Genomic DNA, 23,640 nt, shown 5'->3' with positions numbered 1-23,640 from the left:
TTTTCTACGAAGAAAGAATATATAAGACTTGTTTTGGGTCAAAAAGTAGGAACTTATCGCTGAAACAAGGAAAAGTCTTTATAGTTGATCAATATTCAGAAGACAAGGTTTCCATCCAGTCATCCACTTTCTATACCCGCCAAACGTCACAAAAGAAAAAAGAAAAGACAAACAAGGCAAAGAACCACGAACCCTCACAGTCCCTCCTAGGATCAATTTAGAATAATCAATTAACCTTGTGCATGTTTTTGGATGGTGCGAGGAAGCTGGAGTATCTGGAGAGAAGCCGCACATACATGGGGAGAACGTGCAGCAAGGTTTACCGGCATTACATTAACATGTTGTTCACACAGCCCAGGGGAAGATTTTTTTTTAGTAAAATAGGACAGTATCTTCTTTGTTTCCTGTCTGGTCCAACAAAGCTGTTATCGTCAGACTGAAGAGTTGTAATTTCTTGGGTTAAAAGGTGGGTGTGGGTTAGAATTGAAAGAAAACCATCTTGGCTCACAGAGGACACACATTATCAAAAACAACAAAGATTATTGTGCGACAACATTCCCTCCATTTGAGTTACGTAGAGGACTTTTTTTTCATAGGGGTTGAAAGAAATTTAATTAACACTGGCTCATTTCTACCAAGGGTCCCTGGAAACCATGTGAGAGTGAGGCTGTATACCCTAACACTAGCTTACCCACATCTGATGCAGTAGTTTTTACCCTAGATTATAAAAAACAACAGAATAAACTGCCTGTTGGGACTGTTTACAAAAAAATAATAATTTCAATATCATTAACATACTGGAAGTCCGTAATAAGTTTCTATTATCTGACCAGAACTGTGCACAAAGATAAACTCATAAAGTGTTGCATGAAGAACACGACTGTTACCAAATGTGTTACATAATTTTAACAGAAACATTTTTTTCCGGATCCGTCTTAAACGCAACAGAATTTCACAATCCCCTTGTTCACATTACGAGATGTTCATGAACGCCTCAGCAGTAGGATTTTAGCAGATCTCAAAGTATCCGGATGTGTTGGACCACCCACACATGAAGGGAGCCGCCATGTTGCTTTGGCGTTCAACATGCTTTGAATCCACCTTTGCTCAGCAACCGTTCCTAGAGGGGAGGCTAGTTAGCTTAGTTTAGCCAGAGCTAACCTAGTTCATAACAGCAGCCAGGCGTTACATCACTGTGGGTCGTGTCCCACCTGGGAAATAACGGCCTGAAGGAACCAACTCTCTCTTTTTCACGCAACAAGCCGTATAATCCTAGCATGATACGCTGACCTGTCAGACTTAAATAAAGGTGATACATCTTTTGTGATTTAGCAAATTTGTTTTTTTCTTTGCTGTCAAGACGCGACTGGTTTCATCGTGCACTGTGAGTAGAGCTAGCAGGCTTTTAAATGTTATATTTTCAAAAATGAACAGTGTACCTTAGATTTAAGTTTTCGACTCTACCAGTCTAAAGTCACCCTGCTACTTTGCTTATTCAACATCGGCTGTCCGTCCAGCCATGCCTGTTTGTCATTCCTCCTGGTTGTCTTTGGGCCTAGCTTAAGTAGCTAACAGTTATCCAACCGAGTGTGCGAACTGGGTACTTTGTTTATTTTGTTATGTATCACTAGCGTGAGCAGGAGTCGAGAAAGGTTAGTGATAGAAGCCGCTATATATATAAGCATAAAATTATTCTAACTCGTATTGAGTTGCATCGACTGCAGTGCTTTGTAAATGTTGACGTCGAAGTTATGAAATGTTTCGGGTTTGTAGTTGTGTTGCAGCCAGGCTAGTTGTGTTGGATTTTGTGACCTAACTGGGATTTTTAGCTTCTGCAAATGTTTCAACTCTTCATATAAATTCAGATAACTGTTTGCAGACATGTTTTTATGTTAGTATTACTACATGAAATAATATTTATTGCCCGGCAGATTCAGGTTCACTAAAAAGTAATGTATTAAAAAATAAAATAAACCAGTTAACCAAATATTGACAGGTGGCTTATTAAGTACCAAATTTGAGTTTGTCGGTGTGATACTTATGATTGTTTATTAGAATGGGCTCGTAAATGTTTATTTGTATATATAATCATCATAGAGTAACATCTCTCATTATAAAGTAATATGCTAAATTTCATAAAAAGTGTTACGCAAAAGCAGGACACCTCAGGTCCTATTTGGGTCACAGAATCTGACGGGTCACATAATTTGGCCCTACACCGGCCTCTACTGCTCGCAGCTGCTATCTATTAGCTTGCGGCTAATTTAGCCCCCCGTTCCCCCTCTTTGCACCGTCTTAAGTTAACGTGTATTTTCAGGATTTTTCAGGAAAGAAGAAAAGATGTCCTGTCCATGCACTTCAGCTGTCAGGTTGTTCCTAAACACCGCCAACAGAGGTAAAAAAAAGGGGGAAAGTGCATTCTGTCTTTTAAGCTACATGACATTGTGCTATTTGTGCCAGCTTACCTACATTACGGTTTGTTATGACACTTATGTAGTTAATGTCAAGAGCAGGTGGAAAAGTCACTTTAACAGTTGTGTGGCCATAGATAGGCCAGCGTTGTTACATCACACATTCTTTTGAACTGTGGATCAGGGGTGAGTTTTTAGACAATACCCAAACAGACGTGCAAAAATAGTTCTACTGATATAACAAAACTAACTTTTTTTTTTTTTATTAGTCAGTCTACCAGAGACTCTCATGTAAGGATAAAAGGTACAGTAGGGCCAAACTGAGCAAATGATGAATATTAAACATGCTTACAGCTCATATGCATGGTCACTTTATAGAAATATAGTATGAGCTCATTTTGTTGCATTTTTTTTTAATCATCTGATGTGTTTTCAACCCTCCTCAACTATAGCTATATTGCTTTTATTTTGTTAGTTTTCTGATTTTTAATTTTATTTTTTCCCTCAAGTAACAAATTCAGTAATAGCCATTCAGTGTAATAATATTGTGTAATCGGCCATGGTCAAGGTTTTCTCAGCTCAATTGGACATCTTAAACATAATTTTGATTAAAAAATATGATGTTTACTGTCAGATATGTTCTCTAAAATAAAAGAATTGAGAGGCTGTAACCACTCTTTCATTTTATTTTTTCACTCTACACTATTTCAAATAATTACATGATTAAAACGATACTTGTTTTTCTTCGTGATTGACTAATTATTGACATGTTCTTGCTGTTGGTACAAATCATGAAATCAAAGCAAATGTTGCTGGTGTTGCAGGATTGTCATGCTCCAGAATCCAGCTGTTTTCTCTGAGTCGTCAGGGGTCTCGGGAAACTCATTTTCATCCACCGGTGCGTGTGAGGTCGTTTTCAGAGACTGCTGTCTGTTATGCAGCCAAAGACGGGACAACAAAGGATGCCGGAAATGATGGTGGAAAGGTAAACTCTTGAAGGATAAATCTCATTTGCAAGCACTGTCCACTGTTGGACCACATACCACCTTATAAATGGAAGCAATGAAAATGCACACATCCTAATTCTGTCCTCCTCAACCAGAAAAGCATCAGTGAGGGGAAGAGAATGTCTGGTTCTGGAGGTTCAGGCAAGGGGGGAAGCCAGCTACGCTGCCCTAAATGTGGGGACCCCTGCACACATGTAGAGACCTTTGTATGTGAGTAAATGTTTTAACTTCAACAGCTGCTATTCTTTTGTATTACTCTTCACCTTAATTCACACTTCAAGAATCAAGCGGACTGAGTTTGAAGTCATTTGTGGGATTTTTCGTGATAACGGATAGTGGTTTGCGAAAAATAGGAAATATGGATAATGAAATCCAAACAACAAATTATTATGCAGTTTCTGTCTCTTAAAATATGCTTAGGAGAGGTTGTAAAATGATTAATCATGATTGCTGCCAGAGGAAATGTGGCTGTCATTGTTTGATGCCATTCAACGTTCTCGTTCTCAAGTCTGTGAGGAAGTGTGTTTTTTGTTTTTGTAGCATCGCAACAACTTTTACTCTCCTCTGTGGGACAAAGTTTGGAGGCGGACTGAATAAACAGAAGTGCAAACACAGTAATGTGATAGCGCAGCACGAACAACCACAATAAACAGCTTCCAGGCTCAGTTTGTCAAAATAAGGACTCACAATGGGAAAACTGAGGTGTCGGTTTCACTGTTGTCCAGTGACTATTTTCTGCTTTGTGTTGCAACATAAACTGTGCGAGTGAATGAAATGCTTGCAGAAAGACAAGTAGACGAGGAATTTCAGCAGTTTTGTCATTGCAATTTCCACAATGTTATCTCTGTGGTGAAGTAATTCACAATGACTAACATTTGGGAAAAGGCACCTGCCTACCCCCCTGGCTTCTCATCATGTTCCACCTTTTAGTTTTTAGTTGTTGTTTTTTTATCGTCACTGTCGCCATGTTCCCCTCGCATTGACCTTTCCACGTTTGGTCACAAGCTGTCGTTAGAGCAGCAAAATATAAAACATAGAATCTGTCTATTTTAAAAAAAAAAAAAAAAAAAGGAAAGAAGAAAAACAAACGACAACAAAGAAAGCTAAAAATGTATTCAAATGCTTTAAACATTTATTCATCATACCAGAAACCCCCCAACACAGCAATCAGTAGGTTTAAGAGATAACTCATTGAGAGAGTGTAAAGACAAAAATATAATAAAAAAAAAAATCTAAGACTTATTTTTAGTTTGAGTGTCACTTGGTGTAAGCTGCAACCTTTATGTTGCTCTAAACCTCCTTTTTGTTTGTGTCGTGTGTTCTTTTGCAGCATCAACACGATTTGTCAAATGTGAGAAATGTCATCACTTTTTTGTGGTTTTGTCTGAAACGGACTCCAAGAAAGGGCTAAACAAAGAGCCAGAATCTGCTGCGGAGGCAGTGAAACTGGCGTTTTCACAGAAACCTCCCCCTCCCCCCAAGAAGGTAGGAAATTGAGGCTGAAGGTATTTATTCAAAATTTCCAACATTCTGTACATTTTAAAATACTTTTTTTTTTTTCTTCTTCTTTTTCCCCCTCAGATTTATGCTTATCTGGACAAATATGTTGTTGGTCAGTCCTATGCAAAAAAGGTTTTGGCGGTTGCAGTGTACAATCACTACAAGCGCATCTACAACAACATCCCTGCAGGGAGTCGACAGCAGGTGGAGGTGGAAAAACAGCCGTCTTTAACACCTCGTGGTCAGTGTTTCTCTTTCTAGAGACAGCGCTTCATTTCTCTATTTAACTATATTTATCACTTTTCTCATGACCTAGTTTTTGACAATGTACCGTGCATGTTGCACAACCTGTCGTCGCAGTCTGATGTGGCATTTGAGAAAGAAAGAGAAAGTCCGGTTTCGAGGTTTAATGCAAAATCTGTTTTGCCTTGGCACACAATGTCGAGTTTAATCTCATTTTGAGTGCCGCTGTTGCCACTTGGCATTAGTAATGACACATATAGTAACTGCTGTTATGATGGTGAAAGATTTAATTTAACAATGGGACCCTGAAGTGTTTTTTTTATTGGACCTTAAGACACATACACTCCCTCTGTTAACGCCTCACATTGCAGTGCAGTCTTTGAGATGCCAGAGTGAGTGTTGTCCTTCTTAACAGCTGTGACGTTTCAAAATAATGATAACTTACTGAAGCCTTAGTTTACTACTTACAATTAAGTGTCCATTAGGTATAGTGGGGACGTATGAAATGCAGTTTTAATCGGCTTTAAATCGACGCATACGAAAAACCTTTTATTTGTACCAGGACGTTTCCATCACAATGGCACATTTATGCATTTCAGACAACTTTTATGTAGAATTCAACATTTGTTTTAATTCAGAGACTAGTAATTTTTTTTCTTAGCTGCACCAGAGACTGGATGGGTCAGCTGATCCAGTTCAGGTCCAACTGAGTCGGCTAGCTGTGCGCCCTCGTTTGAGCAGAAGAGATGGACACGAGAAACCCTTTTAGAGTAAATGGGGGTATTAGAAAATAAAAGACGAGTGAATTAATGAAGTTTGTCCTTTAGAAAGATATCTAAAGAAAAACAAAAAAAATATTTAGATAACTAAATCAGCTCAGATACGTAGGTGTATATATATATATCTTAATTAGTTTATTTCAGGATTATTTAATGGGTGTATTTATTTGTTAAGTTGGTTTTTTTTTAAATTTTATTTGATATTGACAGAAATTACTTTTCATACACTGTTTAAAAAACAAAAACAAAGGGTGATTTAATCCTGCAGGAATACATCTAACAGTAGTGATTTGTTCTCAGTGGATTTGCATGTTCAGATCTGTCACACTTATTCGAACTAATAAGGGCACATCAAAGCTGGAACATATCGAGAGTCTTCTTTAATCCACGTGAATAGCGGTGGCCTTAATCATGGCTTGTCAAGAATCATAATCTGTATTATTTGGCATTTGTTCAATAATTCTTACATGAAATTACACGAACCGTCTGACAGGGACTGTATTGATTATGTCGTAGTGGTAATGATAGATGATAATATTGATACAAGCACTTTGATCCTCTCCTTGTAGAGCTAGAGATGAGAAGACGAGAGGATGAATACAGATTCACAAGTAAGTGACTGACCTCCTTACTGTTATCTGACTGAATTCTATTTTGTTATCAGCGGTGACTTTAGGCCGCATCACTTAATCAGCAGTTTTCTGTTATTTTTGAGAGTTGCACAAATGCCAAAATGTACAGACCACAGTGACTCCTCAGACACATTCTGCCTTTTACAGCTCTAATAATGTATGTATAGTCATGCCCTCTCTAAAAGAATTAAACTACAAAATTTAAAAAAAAAAAGTTAAGTAAAGTCCTCTGAGATATCTACTTAAAGTGATACTCCGGAGTAGATTCACCCTCGGGTCATTTGAACCGTGATATCCAGCCAAGTAGCCCACCCGAAGTTTTTTCGATCTTGGCTGAACATCAGCCGAGTTACTGAGTTATCCCGAATAGCTTCGTACAAGCGCTAACGGATCCTGGCAGTATCTCAAATTACCACACTAAAATCACATGCCATGACACCAAACTTCTACAGTAGTACAAATATGGTCTGTACTCACAAAACGATGCATTTGGAAGTTTTTTACATAGTCCAGGAGTTTATTATTATCAACACAAGCCTGATAGCTTTTCTGCAGCTAAAGCTGCGTCGACGTCACTTCCTTGATCTGGGAGCTTCAAAGTAAGATGAGGGTTGATCTACTACTGTAGACAACAAAGTATATGCTATATTCTACATGATTTTTTTTATGAATTTTTATGTTGTAGAGTTGTGAATTTATTTTATCAATGGATAAATTGAGCAGCCTTGCCTCGTTTGCGAAATTATCGTGAATGTTGTTTTGACGATGAGTAATTTTGCAATATCGAGATATAGGCTATATATATATATATATATATATATATTTTTTTTTCAATCGCCAAAAATCAATAAAGTGCGGTGCCAGTGGTCCTCTGCCCTTACCACGGCGCCACGCCCTGCTTTGAACACTCTAATTTTTTCAAAGTAAACGCTTCGGACCCCGCGGGACACTCGGCTAAGAGCATCGAGGGGGCACCGAGAGGCAGGGGCTGGGACAGACGGTAGCTCGCCTCGCGGCGGACCGGCAGCTCGATCCCGAGATCCAACTACGAGCTTTTTAACTGCAGCAACTTTAAGATACGCTATTGGAGCTGGAATTACCGCGGCTGCTGGCACCAGACTTGCCCTCCAATTGATCCCCGTTAAAGGATTTAAAGCTGCAGTAGGCAAGTTTTCAAAATTGCGAGTCTAAAGTCGGAAAATTCGAACTGATACAACTTTCAGGTCCCTCCCCCAACCTCTAACAAGCTCCGAATCGCCCCCCAAACCCCTCCCCCTCTGTGGACGAGGTTGTGCACGTGAGTTCACACCAGTGTGAGCGCACACAAGCTGGGGAAGACTCACGCTCAGCAGCGTGTGCACAAGCTGTGATTGACAGGTAGGATTCCTCCACCGTAACTTGATTGGTTAAAAACAGCCGGGAGCGCTCGGTTTTTGTAAGCATGATTACAGGCTTCAGAGGGAGCTACAGAATTCGTTATTTTTCCTAAACAGCCTATTTAATATTCTACTTCCAGAATCCCATGACAGTTCAAGCTAATATGACTAAAAAAAAGTTGCCTACTGCCGCTTTAAAGAGTCCTGTATTGTTATTTTTCGTCACTACCTCCCCGAGTCGAGTCGGGAGTGGGTAATTTGCGCGCCTGCTGCCTTCCTTGGATGTGGTAGCCGTTTCTCAGGCTCCCTGTCCGGAGGGAGAAGTAGCCTGAGAAACGGCTCGAGGTTATCTAGAGTCACCAAAGCGACCGGGGCACACCGAGAGGCACCCCGCATGGGTTTTGGGTCTGATAAATGCACGCATCCCCGAAGGTCAGCGCTCGTTTTGCATGTATTAGCTCTAGAATTGCCACAGTTATCCAAGTAACGGTAGAGCGATCAAAGGAACCATAACTGATTTAATGAGCCATTCGCAGTTTCACTGTACCGCCCGTGTGTACTTAGACTTGCATGCTTGTGTTCATTTTATTGTGATCTTAACGCAAGTTTTAATTTTTTTTTTAAATATCGTCAAAATATCTTTATCGTGAAAATCCTAAAAAATATCGATATTTTTTTTTGCCCATATCGCCCACCCCTAGAAGTGACGTCGACGCAGCTTTAGCTGCAGAGAAGCTATCAGGCTTGTGTTGATAATAATAAACTCCTGGACTATTTTCAAACTTCCAAATGCATCGTTTTGTGAGTACAGACCATATTTGTACTACTGTAGAAGTTTGGTGTCATGGCATGTGATTTTAGTGTGGTAATTTTGGAGATACTGCCAGGGTCCGTTAGCGCTTGTACTAAGCTATTCGGGATAACTCAGTAACTCAGCTGATGTTCAGCCAAGATCGAAAAAACTTCGGGTGGGCTACTTGGCTGGATGTCACGGTTCAAATGACCCCAGGGTGAATCTACTCCGAACTATCACTTTAAGATGAAGAAAAGTATATTTTAGGTTGTAACCGTGACGAACAACTGTGTTTCTCCACTGATTTTATTGGTGGTACAAATGAGCTGTTGAAACTCATGTTAATGTTTGACAGACCAGTATTGATTGTAGCCACCCAACCTGTTAAAAGAGCTGGCCCACACTCCCTAACCTGAGAAAATCTCCATCAGTCAGCCCTCCAAATCTGACCTGACCCACGGCCCCTTTTATAGGACAGTTATTGCACCACGAGAGGACCTCTGCTCTGCAGGCCCATGTGTTAGAGAGGATGGGCTTAGCTTACTGTACTGGACACTTCCTGCCAGATCTTTTAGAGCTTAGGTTGTCACTTTGTGACCTGACCTGCCCCCAGCCAGTGATATTCTCTGTAAAGCTTACTCGAACCAGCACAATCTCAGTCAACAAGACCTTTGGGTTATGGGTCAAGCTGCACATCACTACTGAGCAGACAAAGGGAAGAATAAAACAAGGCAGCCTACATTCAGACCCTTGCTATTTTCAGTTAAGCCGTCCTCACTTGCAAACTTCTCCGGCACTTATTTTGCCATATCTATTTTTATCCTGCACAAGGAATCTGTTACTAAGCACAAACTGCCACATGCATCATTCATGAATCACCTGCTTACACAACGGTGTCTAAGTTGACAGATGAACTTGTTACTTTTTACTCACAAAGCTAACCTTGTGGCTGGCTTGCTGTTGCAGAGCTGTTGCAGATTGCGGGGATCAGTCCTCATGGAAATGCTCTTGGAGCGTCCATGCAGCAGCAGGCGAGCCAGCAGACACCTCAGGAGAGGAGGGGCGGGGAGGTCCTGGACTCCACACACGTTGAAATTAAACTGGAGAAGAGCAACATTATACTTCTTGGTCCAACTGGTTCAGGTTTGTGTTTTGGCAACATTTTCCTTGACTGTAACGTGGCGCACTGTCAGCATTAGCGCGCCCCATATGCGGTTTGTGTTCTAGATTAACCAAAGCTGCTCTCCTTATGAATGTTTCACAGGAAAAACACTGTTGGCACAGACGCTGGCCCGTTGTCTGGATGTTCCATTTGCAATTTGTGACTGCACCACTCTTACTCAAGCTGGATATGTGGGAGAAGACATAGAGTCGGTTATCGCTAAGCTTCTGCAAGATGCCAACTACTCTGTGGAGAAGGCACAGCAAGGTGGGTGGAGGGAGTTTATTTAACAGCAGCGCTGTTTGCAGTAATGGGATCCTACCACAGGTTGCGTAACAACTTGGCTGTTCTAAAAACACCAGTCACAAAAAATCTAACCAGCTTTAGTAGATAACACAAAACATGAAGTCTGTTCTTTCTTATTTATATATTTTACGTAAGAATTCTGTCAATCATTCAACTGTCAGCAGTAATGCACTGAGTGAAGGGGTGATTTCTCTGTAGTGAGTAACTGATATCTGACGTCTTGTATAAACATCGTGTGCACTTTAAAGACATTAAGCTCACGCCACCATTGTCTTTCTGCGTCACGTGCAGGTATCGTGTTCCTGGACGAGGTTGATAAGATTGGCAGCGTGCCTGGAATCCATCAGCTGAGAGATGTGGGTGGAGAAGGAGTTCAACAGGTCGGTGTTTAACCACAGGTGTCCTAAATCTAACCGTTAAGGGGCACTTTTTTTATCACTATTACCATATAAACTGAAAGTGTTTTTTTTTTTTTTTTTTTTTTTTTTTTTTCTTTTCCCATTTGATATTTCTTTCATGGTAAGAATATCTTTTTGAAAGGTTTTTTTGGGATTCTTGATATGACTTTTTTACTCAGTAAGTGATCGATGGTTGCTTCAGTTGGTCAAGTTTAGCTTCAGCAACAAAATGTGCTTGAGTTAGCTTAAAGCTAATGACAACGCAAGATTTTGGTGAAAAACAAATGCAATTTTAAATGGAAATAATAAATGTGACATAGATGTGACATTGCATAATAAGCATGTTAAAACAAGGCCTGTCAGTGCACGTCATGACCTAAGTTTTTGGCCATGTAGTGAATATTCACTTTAGTCTAATTTTATTTTAAATGTCAGGATCCTTAAATTACAATTGATATTTTAACAGTACTATGTTTTATGAAATGTTAATTTAAAGTGGGACCAGAGATTTTAACATGCACTGCTAATTGTAATTGTTTGTTCCTGATGGAATATCAGGGTTTGCTGAAACTCTTGGAGGGCACAATTGTCAACGTTCCTGAGAAGAACTCCAGAAAACTACGTGGTGAAACGGTGCAAGTCGACACGACAAACATTCTGTTTGTCGCATCAGGCGCCTTCAATGGTCTTGACAGGATCATTAGCCGAAGAAAGAATGAGAAGGTTTTTTTTTTTTTTTTAACACATCTCTAGTGTGTCAGCACTTCCTGCCGCTAACTTGATTCTCACGCGTCCTATTTCCTCAGTATTTGGGTTTCGGGACTCCGTCTAACCTGGGAAAAGGGCGCCGTGCAGCCGCTGCAGCAGACTTGGCCAACAGCAGCGGGGAGACGGACACAGTGGCAGAGATCGAGGAGAAGGACAGGCTGCTGAGGCACGTTGAGGCCAGGGACCTGATTGAGTTTGGAATGATCCCAGAGTTTGTTGGCCGTCTTCCAGTTGTCGTTCCCCTGCACAGCCTGGATGAGGAAACACTAGTCCGGATATTGACTGAACCACGCAATGCCGTGGTGCCCCAATACCAGGCTCTGTTCAGCATGGACAAAGTAAGAGCTCTCTCGTTGTGTTTGATCTTGTTTGAAAGGTCGACAACATTTTGTGGAAAACTAAGATGCATGTCCACCACACCAGATAAATGCAAATTAAGTTGCCCCACTGACAGTATTTAGCCTCACTGGTTTCCTCTTCTTCGATCAGTTCTGCAGAATAACTCATTCACATGTTAGTTGTTTGCTCTTAGATGTCTTCACACCATTGATTGAAGTTAATTTTAAGTCTCTTTTTGTTTCAGTGTGAGCTCCATGTGACCCAAGATGCCTTGAAAGCCATTGCCAGGATGGCTTTGGAGAGGAAAACTGGAGCTCGTGGGCTCAGATCCATCATGGTTGGTTATTTTACTGGCTGTGCCGTAATTTTTTTTTTTTTTTTTTTTTTTTTTTTGTATTTTATTAAGCAAAATCTTCTTCCCATGTACAGGAAAAACTGCTCCTCGAGCCCATGTTCGAGGTGCCGCACTCAGACATTATGGCGGTTGAACTGAACTTAGAGGTCGTCCAAGGAAAATCAATAGCCAGATACATCAGGTCAGCATCTGTCTGCTCACAGGTCCACATGTATGATGTTATAGATCCCATTCATTAAGCTCAGCACTCTTTAGTCTCTTTTGGTGTTTGACACTAAAATTGGAGCTTCTGTTTGAATTTCAGAGCTCCAGCCAAGGAGTCGGCAGAAGAGGAGTACGACTCCGGCATTGAGGAGGAGAACTGGCCTCGGCAGGCAGATGCTGCTAACAACTGAACCAGATGGGGTCAATTTCACCTGAAGGCCAACATGAGCTTTTTGGGTACCAAGTTTGGTTCCGGTTCTTTTATTATAGCACCTGACAAATAAACTGTGGACATTTGTGAAGAGATTTTCATGATGAACAAGTTAAGAGAGAGTAACAAGTTTAGGTCCTTTGCATCAGATGATAATCCTTTAGTGGTGCACTTACAGCGTGGACCTGTATGAAATATTTCAATCTCTGGGGATTGTTAACATTTTATCTATATAAAGATAATGCAATTTTATTCATGCAAGTATTTGTAGCTAGTTTGTTTTCTCTTTTTGTGGTGATGGGCTGTAATGGCGAGGGAAGCAAATAGAAATAATGGGATCATACTGTACATTTGAAAAAAAAAAAAAAGAAAAGGGAGGAGCTCAGAAGGTGTAGATCTAATGTTACCATGTCGAGAAATGCCTTGCACCATAAGGGCATGATATTCCATGAGCACATCAATATTTTGATGTTTCCTTCTTTACCACCATTGTGATAATGGTGCTCAAAGTGAAATTGGCTCTAAATGTTTAGCTTCACTGCATAGATGGCCTTTGTAAGCAGTTTGTATGACATGACCTCAAATTAGGAGAACATGTTGTGAAATAAAACACCAGCACACGAAACACAGCAGGTTATAAATAGTAGTGACTTTTTAAACAGCCAGAATGGTTATTTTACAGTTTTCCGCTTCCACCTTTGGCCCACTCTTGAGGATGTGCTTACTCACAGACGTCTGTATTCGCAGGGCTGCTTCACAAAGCAGGATTAACAGTCTCGCTCGGTAGCTTTGAAGTGATGACTAAATAAACTCTTTAGTTTTGTTTTGTACTTGCTATGATTGAATCATATCCCTTCACCCTTTATCTCGCATCTTAAGATTTCTTTGTCCAGATGAAAAGGATCTGATCATCTTCCTCTTCCAAACCTGCTTTATCAAACGCTGCAAAACAGAGCATACTTTAATTTTCCTTTGTGCTACAGTGTCAGAAACTCACTTCACCTTTAGTGATGTAATATGCTGTTACTAAACAGTACAAGTGTGTAATCCAAACTCCACCCAAATGCTCTCCACCACGCTGCTGTTCTCTTGAAAAATGCTGTTTGTGCCCTGAAATTAGATTAAACTAGATTTGTTCTTTCTTGAAGTTGTTTTTCTTTCCCTGAACTTTCAAATTGCTTCACTATTTTCAGACATCTGTTACAAAAGCTGTCAACAGCCCCCCCCTTCAGAGCTTGTGAAAATCCTAAATTTATTGTGATTGTTTAAAAATACATAAATAAAATGTATAACTGTACAAAATTTGTTTTTTTTTCTTAACCTTTGAACTGGATGCAAAACAGAATAAATTGTAGGTGGGATTAGAGGTTTGTAATCGCGTGAGTGTTGTACTACACTGATGGGCTGTCACCTTTATGTAAGCAGCTAATCTCTGGAAAGGAGTGTGCTGTTCTTTGTTTCCCGGTACCTCAGCATTTCCCTAATCCCCCTTCCAATCCACATGGAAACTGCATGAAAAATGGTGCTTTCTCTTTAATGTGGTTTCAAATAAAGACGGAACTCCCACATTCTGCGGTGAATTGTGAAATACCGAAAAAGGTTGTTAAATTATGTTTAATTGTCCTTCCTCATAGTAAAATGGGAACGTAGAGAATCAGCGGCCTCTTTTGATCCGATTCATTTTGGTATTACTTTGTTGGTAGCCACGTGTATACGTTTCAAAGCGCTTATTATGTATAGTGGACCTTTATAGTGGATTACACCGGGTGTCTGAGAGGTGGTAAACAAACCCTCAGCTGATGTCAGAGGCTTAGTGATGAAGAGGTTTATCACGCAGTGATGTTTGTGTCAGTCATTCACTCCAGTCACCTGTGGATGATTCAGAGGGCTGCGGACAGTACCTGGCACGGGTAAGAAATTGCTTTAATGCAACGACAGAAAAACAAAACAAAACAACGAATGTCACCTTTAACAAGAAACCCAGAAGGTTTTTGTTATTCTCCTGACGCAGGTCATTTCTTGGTGCATTGATGAGCGTTCTGGAGGACGTCCCTTTTCAGACCCTTGTAGGTCCGCTGGGGGCTGAAATGCAGCTCCCGACTGCTCCAGACATCACCGTAGCAGATTGCCACCAGATGATGCAGGAAACTGAGGTCCCTCATTTTTATTAATAAGCTTTCTGTTATTTGTTAATCTATTTGTATTTTCCTTTTTAACTGTAGTTTTAAAGAGTTGATATGCTTCCCTTTACCCCATTTTAATTTGATAAGACCACATTTTGGCTGTTTTCTTCAGCCTCAAGTTTAATCATTTGATTTGAATGTACTTTCGAAGACAGACATTAGACCCGACACAAGTCAGGTTACTCAGTAATGCTCTATTGTGTGGTTTTTTTTTTTTGGAAAATCTAAACTTTTTTTTTTTTTTAGAGCTTAGTGAGTCTCAGTGAGAGAAGAGTGGATGTAGATTAAATTGAACGTTTGTTCCTGCAGTATGGATTCAAACTGGAGAGATGGATTTTAACCAGGCAGGAGCCGGTCTGCCAGCCTCCATCCTGCCCACCATACTGGATGATGTTCAGCAGCCCTCAAGAGTGTCACATGCTCAGTCACAGGGACCTGTGGTCCCCCAGGCCTCGGCCCCGCAGCCACAGTCTGAGCTCTGCAGACACCCGCCGGCAGCACCATCGGACCGTCACGTTCCTCATAAATGACTCTGATGACGAAGATGGTTACGGTGAGGATAACGAAGCGTCTTCAGCTGAAGGTGTACGTCACCGTGCCAACAGCAGAGAGCGGCCCCGCAGCGCCGCACCCAAAGACCCAGTCTCTAGAGTCAAGGACATGCACCTCAGACCTTCTTCGCACCACTGTAAACCTGACTCAACTCACTTCGTCAGAGGCCACAGACACACGTCTTCTCTCCAAGACTGCAGACAACCTCCGCGTCCTGTGGAGCAGCACAGGTCACAGCTGGCCAGCCCCGTTCCTCAGGGCCAGAAGAACACCAAAAAGAGGCAGCGTTCGCTGGGCTCTCTGGTCAGAAAGCACTCCCAAAACACACCGCCGGCTGGTCCAGCCCCATCCAGGCCACAGCAGCAGCGACCCTCCTCTGCAGGGCCTGTCGTCAGAAACTGCAGGAAAAAGGTCAGTTTCTTAGAGGACAACTCACGTCCCTCTCCTTCTCTTGAGTAACCTTTCGTCTGGCTTCTCCCTTATAAGGTCCTGACAACCGGCGGCTCTCGTGGGGTTTTCTTGGACTCTGCAGCTGAGCTTCTGACAGCACTCAGCCAGGAGGAGAGGGAGTTACTTGAAACCATCACTGATAAAGGATACCCGCTGCGCACAGCTATTCTGGCTCTGCAGAAGACAGGCTACAGGAGCCCAGAGAAGGTAAAAACTTTTTTTTGGGAGTCATGGTCAACTGATAACGTAATTGATAGATGAATACGGTCTAACAGGTTAACAAAATACAGCCAACAAAAATCCTCATGTGCCCGACTTTTGGTCAAAACCTTCAACCACAATCTTAATTATGCACATCAGCCTGTTAAGTGATTGTTAAAGCACTGCAACCATAATAAATCCCACAGCGAGTACATTAAGGCCTGGTGTCTGTTGTAAGGTCCCAAGCTTGTCGTTGCAATTTTCTCCTCGTTAATAGGTCTTGAAATACCTGGTTACCAGTGACCGTCTCTGCCAGCTGGGTTATGATGAAGAACAGGTCGAAGAGGCTTTGGAGATGTTTCAGAACTGCGAGAGCAAGGTAAACCCGACTTGTTTATCTTAACAGCCGAGCTTTTTAAAAAAAAAAAAAAAAAAAAAAAACACTCTTTATAAACTTGGATCAATTAATGCTTAATCGTTTCAGGCTGCCGAGTTCCTGCGCCTGTTGACTCAGTTTAACGAGATGGGCTTCCAGCAAAGTGCAATCAAAGAAGTGCTGCTCGTTCATGAAAATCACCGCGAGCGGGCTCTTGAGGAACTCATGACGCGCATGGCTTGAGCAGAGCATTTTCTACTCGGATACCGCCTTCAGCCCAACTCGCTCGTCATTCAACTCAGCAGCAAGACGATCACAGATAAAAAAGCACTAAATAACAGTTACTCAGTATAGATTAGCGAGGATTTTTTTTCCCTTTTAAATGTTTATTTACAGCTTGATTCAAGAGGAAAAAAAAATACATTTGAAAAAAAGCACTCAATACTTAGTTTTTAAAGAGCAAAACGTAGCTGTCATTCCAGCTTGAGGAAGAAAATCATGGTGCAAAGTAATGCCCTAATTGTACTTAATGACATTTCAGTTAAAAATTCCTTTAAAAAGATAAAATCAAAAAGCTCAAAAGACACAGTCCAAGTATCAAACAGCCACAGAAATATATACACAAAAAAAAAAAAAACTGCTAAAGCAGAAACCCTGAAGCGAGGGTTTGGGAGAAAAAAAAAAAAAAAAAACATTTCCATTTTTTGTAAAACATTTACAGTGAAGTTCCCTCTCGTCCTTTACACCAAATTACCGCTGAGCTGGACAACTCGCGGAGCCAGAGCAGCTCCTTTGAACCATCACTGGTGACCGACGGTGGAGTTGAGCAGTCCCGACTTCACAGTCGCTTTAGAAGCCTTCGTGAGTTCTCTCTAGAAAGACAAGTCTCAGTTAATCTGTGAACGTGTTAAAGTCTGTCAACTCAAGTTTGAATAAAGAAGATCATCAATGCATGTACTTGTGAAGTTTATCTGTATTCATTTCAGAACACGGTTTTCATTCAGACTTGTGACAAATGTGGTGGATAGTTAAATTTTTCATGGATTTGTGGTAAAGGGTTGAGACCGACCAGTTTCCTCGTGACTTACTGCACATGCGTTATTCTGAATGCAACTCTGTCTCAAACACTTGTGTTAAATAAATTCTATGCATCATGTTGCCTGTATGCTGGCTCGTCTTATAACAAAAACACTAAAAGACGGATCAAAGCTTTTTAATGAAGTTTTAACATCGTGCTCTCAATCATTTATCAGTTTACACAGAATCAATCTTTTGCCATTTCAAAAATCACATGAAAATTGTACATTTGTCCGCTAAATGAGAACATCTTCATTTATAATCTGCTTCTCACAAGTCTCAATACCAACGGGTGGTTACATGGTGCGCCATAAGCTTAGTTTTAATATAAACCTTCTATAATATTGCCCTTTGTTTAAGCATTACTGCAATAAAAAAAAATAAAAAAAAATTTTTTGCATTTCCCTTTACATTGTACTTCAGCGGACTCTGCAGTCAAGGACTAGACGTATGTAAAACCCCATTTACCGTAAATTCTGAATAGGAGCCAGCAATAGAGTTAAAGGTGAAGGTTTGATCTTGAGGGTCCTGAGGCCTTGGTGTGCTACATGGAGTGTTTCTGTTAAGATGGGAGAGGTTTTCCTTGTTGCGGTCTAGTGCGCGGGGTGTCCTTCCCTGTCCTGGGGTTCGCAGGCCAGTACCCTACAACAACACCAGACAGTAAAGATTTATTCTTCGTCAGCCTTAATTCAAAGTTCAAACTACAGGAGCGCTACCCAGGCTCCGCCCTCGCAGTGACGCAACACCTTCGGCTCTGCTACACTTACTCAGGCAAACTGCTCATTCAGGTGGATTCGAGTTCCCGAAAAAATGGGAACTCCACTCACTTTGTCGGGAAGCAATCAACTTTGAGCAGCGCCAACGGCCCAGGGTAGAGGCGTGTTCAAGGTAGTGACGTGGTTGAACTGCCACTCAACCCATGGATTGTACACGGAAGCGCTTCATTCAATATCAACATGGAGCAGCGTCAAGCTTTTGACACTGCTGTAGATGCTGTAATGAAAGTGTTCGACGGGAGATTCTCGTTAAAAATCGAGCAAAGAACAGCCCTTGAATCATTTCTTGACAGGAAAGACGTTTTCGCCTTGCTCCCTACTGGCTTTGGTAAGAGTTTAATCTACCAGTTAGCCCCGCTGGTAGCTAAATCATACGTCAGAGGAAAGAGTGGTGTGATTGGCTTAAGCTTAGGCACAGCCTTTTCTGGCCACAACCAGTAGCAACCCGAGGGAGGCGGGTTGACCAGGCCATTTCGAATCGTATTCGTAATGGTCTTGGTCAGACCAGAATCTCGAAGAGATTTGAAAGTCTATGTTAATCAGGCTACAGGAGCGCACAATCTAAAAAACGCATGAAAATTTCAAGCGTCCACCATCATCCAATCGCATAATCTAAAACTCAAACTGTATATTATTCTCTTTGGAGATATTCAACCGTACTGGTTTAATAGAACTTTAGAGTCAGTCTAAATGTACATTTACACACAGTATTGAAATGCTGACAAGCTCAGGAAAAAAAAAAAATGTTTGCTGCTCTCAATTGAAAATCAAATAAAGTGGATATCATATCATACCGATTTGAGATAAATTGCAAAGATCACAGTAAAAAACACACCTTGCTGGCAGACAGAGGCGGTTTCTGCATGGAGGACTGGTACATGGTTCCACCGAAGCCTGAACTGAGAAAGCTGTTTGGAGTGGTCGAGGTGCCGTTGAACTAAGAAGACAGGAGAAAACAAAAAAAAAAAAAAAAAAAAAAGGGGTGAGTCAACATGCTATTCATTAACTCAAGCACAGAGATGTCGGCATCAAATGAATGCAATAGATCTCACCTTTCTCACTTTGGCTGGGGTGAGAGTTGCGGCCAGCCGCCGTTTAGACGGCGTTCTCGCCGCTGTTCCGTACAGCATATCCTCCTGCGTTTGCTTAGTTTTCTTCAGTTGCTGTTTATAGACGGAATTTAAATCATTTTGTCAACGCCCTTCTGACAGTAGGACAACAGTATTTTACTGAAGCAATCCCATAACGTACTCGCTCAAGTTTCTCCTTCTCCTTTTCTGCGTGGTGCTGCTCCCACTGCTGCTGCACGTACACCAGGAACTTCTGACCGCTCACCAGGAACTCCTTGCAATGCTCCTGCTCCCACGCGTCAATCTGGGCCCTCAGGCTTTTCTCCAACTGAAACAAACATGTCACACCATTTTGTCTGGTTGTCATTTACATTTTTGTGCCAACGGTGCGCTGGCGGACATCAATGTCAAATGTCTTTGTAGTAATCTAATGCAGAACAATTACATACACAAGAAGTACAGACAGGAAAAAAAAGAAAACGTTTTGAACACCCCCATCTGCTGGCCAAAATCTTATTTACACCGTCAACCTGCCGTTTCCACTCTGGCTGTTAAAGGGATAATCCGGCGTAAAATGTACTTTAGATCAATTTACGGGATGTTGGGAGTACATACGTTGAGTTGACATCAAAATCATGTCATTCGGATGCGTTTCGAGAATTTCGATTTGACCGTTTTTAGCCAAAAGTCGTTAGCCTGGAAGTGAATGGGGCAAATCATGTCACCGCTACAAAACGCTATTTTTATGCCTCTTCTACAGCTCCAAACAACATAACACTTACGTGGTAGTGAGTAGAGGGTCCCTAAAGCCAAACCGATGTGGTCGGATAGAGAGTCCAGAATGAATTTAATCAAGCCAGTACCTTTCCGGAAATGTTGCTGCTGCAGCTGCCGCAACAGACCGTGGTGAAGTTGGTTTGATATTCGACAGATATTCACAATAAGGAAATAAGGTGTCTTTTTTTTCAAACCAACTTCACCACGGTCTGTAGCGGCAGCTGCAGCAGACACATTTCCGGAAAGGTACTGGCTTGATTAAATTCATTCTGGACTCTATATCCGACCACATGAAGACCTCGGGACACTTCAGTTTGGCTTTAGGGACCCTCTACTCACTACCACGTAAGTGTTATGTTGTTTGGAGCTGTAGAAGAGGTATAAAAATAGCGTTTTGTAGCGGGGACATGATTTGCCCTCATCACTTCCAGGCTAACGACTTTTGGCTAAAAACAGTCAAATCGAAATTCTCGAAACGCATCCGAATGACATGATTTTGATGTCAACTCAACGTATGTACTCCCAACATCCCGTAAATTGATCTAAAGTGCATTTTACTCCGGATTATCCCTTTAAGAGCAGGCGCTCAAGGAAACGATGCAATTTATCCCATTTGTACTTTTAAATCCCTCCAAACAGAAAGAGAAACATCCACTTACAACAGCAATCCTACTTACCGATCTATTCAATAAGCAGAACAGATGAAAAATAAACATTTTCTTACCTTGGGCAAACTTTTCTGCAGGTCAGCCCTTTGCTTTTCTTCTTTCAGCAGGTTTCCCCCTCTATTGTTGAACCTTGAAGGGTCATTAGCCCTCCTCTGAAACGGGAACAACACGCATTCACACCCGACCACATCAGCGGAAGTGTAGAAAGCTTCCCTGGTAAGCTCACGAGGATGGTACTCACGTCAAGCTCCAAGTACAAGGTCCAGTTCTCCTGCCACTTTGTGACTCCCTCAAAGAGTTCCTTGTGGTCCTCGTAGTAATTCTTTAAGTTCACGACTTCAGCCTCGTGCAGGTTGAGAAGCTCCTCAGTGAAAACATCTGTGAAAAAGAAAAAACACACTTAGCCTGCCCTTTACACCACATGTTCAAAGCAAAGGGTTTCGTAACTAAAGTAGAGCTATTCACCATCGTGATATGGAAGAAAAGCGTGCTGCTGTTCATAGCTGTAGAAGCATCTCTTCCACAGAAGAACCATCTCTGCTCTGATGGCCTCGATGAAACTTTTCAGGCTCTGCATTTTCAGCACCTCTAGACGCTGGACCTCTGCCTGGAGCTGGAAACAATACATACGAAAAACTTGTTATGAAGGTGTTAATGTGGGCTTTGTTTACAGCACAAAAGAAAAAACCCCATCTATAATTTAAAAGACCAAATGGAGGTAGATTTCTTACCGCTTCAATGTTTTTCTTCTTTGATTCGACCATATGCTCGGAGAGGGCTTCCCTGTCTTCCTGAGGAATCTGAAGCCTTTCCCACAGCTCCTGGATCTTTGTGCGGAAACCTGAACAAAGGAGGTCCTTCTCAACCTGGCGCTCTTGTAACTGGGGGGAGACATAACAGCCACACATCCAATTTACTGTAATTTTGTGGACTTAAATCACAGCGTCAGATTGGCAAACACCTATACAGAAATTTTGCAAACTGACCTGACTCAGGAGTAGTTTGAGAGTGGCAATGTTGTCGTTTGACAGACAAAATGCCTCCTCATCCTCACACATCACCTCCATCTCAAAGCTGGTCTCCGGGCTGTGCTCCAGATCATCCATGCAAACAATGATCTCCTTTTTGATGCTCACAAATTCATCCCGACGGCGTTCCTGAAACATCCAAACTGGTTAAAAATCTGACAGAAAAAAAAAAAAAAAGACACCCCAATATTTATGAAAAAAAGACCACCACAAGCACCTTCTCTTTGGTTAGATCGTCAAGGTAAGCATGGTAAGTCTCTAGTTGCTTCAGTGAGGGTACAGCGCTCTGATCAATGCAGAAAGTGGTAGTGCACATAATATCGCACAGCTTGCGGTCTTTGACAACGAGGCCTTTGAGCTCCTCCATTCTCTGCTTCTTGTGCTCCCTCATCACCTCTAGACGGGTGCGGCTATTCTTCTCCATCTGCAGCATGGAGCAGCCATCCTCCTCCTGCAAAGAAATTAAAAATAAAATAATCCCAGTAGGACTCTTCTAGATGACAAAAACATATTTATTATTCAATTGAGCATAAAAAAAAAAACTGTTGCAGTGAAAAAACCTTGTCAGTCAAGGTGCAGTTTATTTTCCAAATGATCAGACTAATTTCCACTAAGAGGGGGTTCGCAGCATTTCAAAGGTACCTTTGAAAATGCATTTTGGCACCTTGCTTTCTGTGAGAGCCACAGTCCAGAAGAACACCATCAGATGATCTTATATGACTATTAATGATTAATATGAAATTATTGTTTTTTTTTGTTTGTTTTTTTAAAACTCTTAAGATACTAGTTATAAAAGTTGTGCATATGTGTGAGATGTATTGTAGGGTGGCTTCTGTATCATGTGCTTTGCTTACTTAGTCCCGCTCCTCCTCTCTTTAAGTGTTAGTCTGTTTCTGGAAGTTTAACCAAGGCCTTGCATTGGGTGTGGCTTTAATGGATTAGCCCTGTACAGGATCCCTTCTAAATTAAATACTTTTTTTTTCTCCCATTAATGTGAATGTACCTCAAAGGGGGGCAGCTGAAGTTCGCTGCACAGGTTGATAAGTTCATTACGACAAGAGTCAATGCTCGTCAGTAATCGTTTCTTCAGCTCCTCCTCCTCTGCAATCATAAGGTCCAGCATGATCTACATGAAATGAGAGCAAATGAAAAAAAATTAAATAAAATGCGTTAGGTTAGCTGCGTTACGTCAAAAAGCTGACCGAGTGCTGAACTGCGGCACCCACTTTAATGTGCTTGTGAACTTCATTGGTTCTCTGTAGCCGCTGCTCCTCCGGAATGCCGATTTCTTCCCAAATATCCTGAAGCCTGAATAGCGCCCTATTGAGGTAGGCAACAGACTCCGCTGCGTGGACTTCACTGGAAAATAATCAGGGGGCAGGTTAGTTGCAGTTCAATGATTTAACAATTCGGTTATGATGGACCGAATCCAATTAATGTAAACATCAGCAAAGAATCATTCAAATCAGATGGCAAACTGTTAGCAGTCGAGAGCTAACGTTAGACGCCATATTCAGCAGCTGACCAGCTAACGTCAGCTAGCTGCTGAGGCTAATTCTTATACAGGTTAGGTTTTGGTCACTAGAAATAAACTAAAATATCGCTATCAATCAGGTTTACTTAATGCAGATAACACACACGGGTACTTTATCCAAATGTGTCGAACAGTCCGTGTCACAAAGAGTTGACTTTACCTATTTTGATGAGATCAAAATACACCAATGATACAAAATAAGGATAGTCTTAAATACTGACCTCACTCTCATGTCGCCAACGCAGACAGATGAAGCAAAATTAAAAACAATCTTCCTGAAAACGTAAACGGGCTTTCTCTATAAAAACGTAATTAGGTTAATACCGGTGCTGCTGTCGTCGTTTGACTACCCGTTCGTTGGTCGAGTGCATTTGAAATTTGCACCGAAACAACGTCTGAGCGATGATTGGCCGATTATACTGACGTCAACGAAAGTTTATCCCTTATTCTTCTTCTACGTTATT

General features: G+C 41.4%; 3 protein-coding genes across 5 annotated transcripts; 2 read left to right on the top strand and 1 right to left on the bottom strand.

The window, feature by feature from the left end:
• The first annotated feature begins 1,148 nt into the window (after positions 1 to 1,148).
• clpxa (caseinolytic mitochondrial matrix peptidase chaperone subunit Xa) lies at positions 1,149 to 13,848 on the top strand. Of its 3 annotated transcripts, none has more exons than XM_075470056.1 (15): positions 1,149 to 1,309; positions 2,318 to 2,395; positions 3,236 to 3,396; positions 3,514 to 3,628; positions 4,749 to 4,903; positions 5,000 to 5,159; positions 6,510 to 6,551; positions 9,708 to 9,884; positions 10,006 to 10,170; positions 10,501 to 10,589; positions 11,166 to 11,330; positions 11,414 to 11,713; positions 11,959 to 12,051; positions 12,144 to 12,250; positions 12,374 to 13,848. In XM_075470056.1, the coding sequence occupies exons 2-15, from the start codon at positions 2,341 to 2,343 to the stop codon at positions 12,462 to 12,464; spliced, it is 1,875 nt and encodes a 624-aa protein (XP_075326171.1). In that variant the 5' UTR covers positions 1,149 to 1,309; positions 2,318 to 2,340; the 3' UTR covers positions 12,465 to 13,848. The 3 variants fall into 3 exon arrangements, with proteins under 3 accessions (XP_075326171.1, XP_075326170.1, XP_075326173.1); XM_075470055.1 differs by having other exon boundaries at positions 1,149 to 1,384; XM_075470058.1 differs by lacking the exon at positions 6,510 to 6,551 and having other exon boundaries at positions 1,149 to 1,384.
• A 406-nt stretch (positions 13,849 to 14,254) lies between these two features.
• On the top strand, positions 14,255 to 16,883 carry LOC142384097 (uncharacterized). The gene is made up of 6 exons (XM_075470054.1): positions 14,255 to 14,394; positions 14,496 to 14,637; positions 14,977 to 15,630; positions 15,706 to 15,876; positions 16,148 to 16,249; positions 16,355 to 16,883. The coding sequence occupies exons 1-6, from the start codon at positions 14,324 to 14,326 to the stop codon at positions 16,487 to 16,489; spliced, it is 1,275 nt and encodes a 424-aa protein (XP_075326169.1). The 5' UTR covers positions 14,255 to 14,323; the 3' UTR covers positions 16,490 to 16,883.
• A 43-nt stretch (positions 16,884 to 16,926) lies between these two features.
• On the bottom strand, positions 16,927 to 23,537 carry LOC142384095 (protein regulator of cytokinesis 1-like). Its single transcript, XM_075470053.1, has 14 exons — positions 23,398 to 23,537; positions 22,869 to 23,001; positions 22,646 to 22,768; positions 21,860 to 22,093; positions 21,601 to 21,771; positions 21,346 to 21,495; positions 21,080 to 21,227; positions 20,856 to 20,992; positions 20,671 to 20,766; positions 19,351 to 19,497; positions 19,152 to 19,262; positions 18,935 to 19,036; positions 17,792 to 17,965; positions 16,927 to 17,118 (listed from the first exon to the last, which is right to left on the bottom strand). Exons 1-14 carry the CDS (start codon positions 23,406 to 23,408, stop codon positions 17,047 to 17,049), a joined length of 1,809 nt encoding a protein of 602 aa, XP_075326168.1. The 5' UTR covers positions 23,409 to 23,537; the 3' UTR covers positions 16,927 to 17,046.
• Positions 23,538 to 23,640: the final 103 nt, after the last annotated feature.

The sequence above is a fragment of the Odontesthes bonariensis genome, chromosome 7 (assembly GCF_027942865.1).
Source record: "Odontesthes bonariensis isolate fOdoBon6 chromosome 7, fOdoBon6.hap1, whole genome shotgun sequence".
In the NCBI taxonomy this organism is placed as follows: Eukaryota; Metazoa; Chordata; class Actinopteri; order Atheriniformes; family Atherinopsidae; genus Odontesthes; species Odontesthes bonariensis.
Note: the sequence above shows the minus strand (reverse complement) of the source record. Positions and strands in the feature narration are given on the sequence as shown.

Coding starts and splice junctions, on each gene's coding strand:
- clpxa (XM_075470056.1), top strand. CDS start 2,341: ATGTCCTGTCCATGCACTTCAGCTGTCAGGTTGTTCCTAAACACCGCC. Junction 2,396..3,235: donor CCTAAACACCGCCAACAGAG/GTAAAAAAAAGG, acceptor CTGGTGTTGCAG/GATTGTCATGCTCCAGAATC. Junction 12,052..12,143: donor GTGGGCTCAGATCCATCATG/GTTGGTTATTTT, acceptor TCCCATGTACAG/GAAAAACTGCTCCTCGAGCC.
- LOC142384097 (XM_075470054.1), top strand. CDS start 14,324: ATGTTTGTGTCAGTCATTCACTCCAGTCACCTGTGGATGATTCAGAGG. Junction 14,638..14,976: donor AGATGATGCAGGAAACTGAG/GTCCCTCATTTT, acceptor TTGTTCCTGCAG/TATGGATTCAAACTGGAGAG. Junction 16,250..16,354: donor TTCAGAACTGCGAGAGCAAG/GTAAACCCGACT, acceptor TAATCGTTTCAG/GCTGCCGAGTTCCTGCGCCT.
- LOC142384095 (XM_075470053.1), bottom strand. Junction 20,767..20,855: donor CCTTGTACTTGGAGCTTGAC/GTGAGTACCATC, acceptor TTCCCGTTTCAG/AGGAGGGCTAATGACCCTTC. Junction 19,263..19,350: donor AGAAGGAGAAACTTGAGCGA/GTACGTTATGGG, acceptor GTCTATAAACAG/CAACTGAAGAAAACTAAGCA.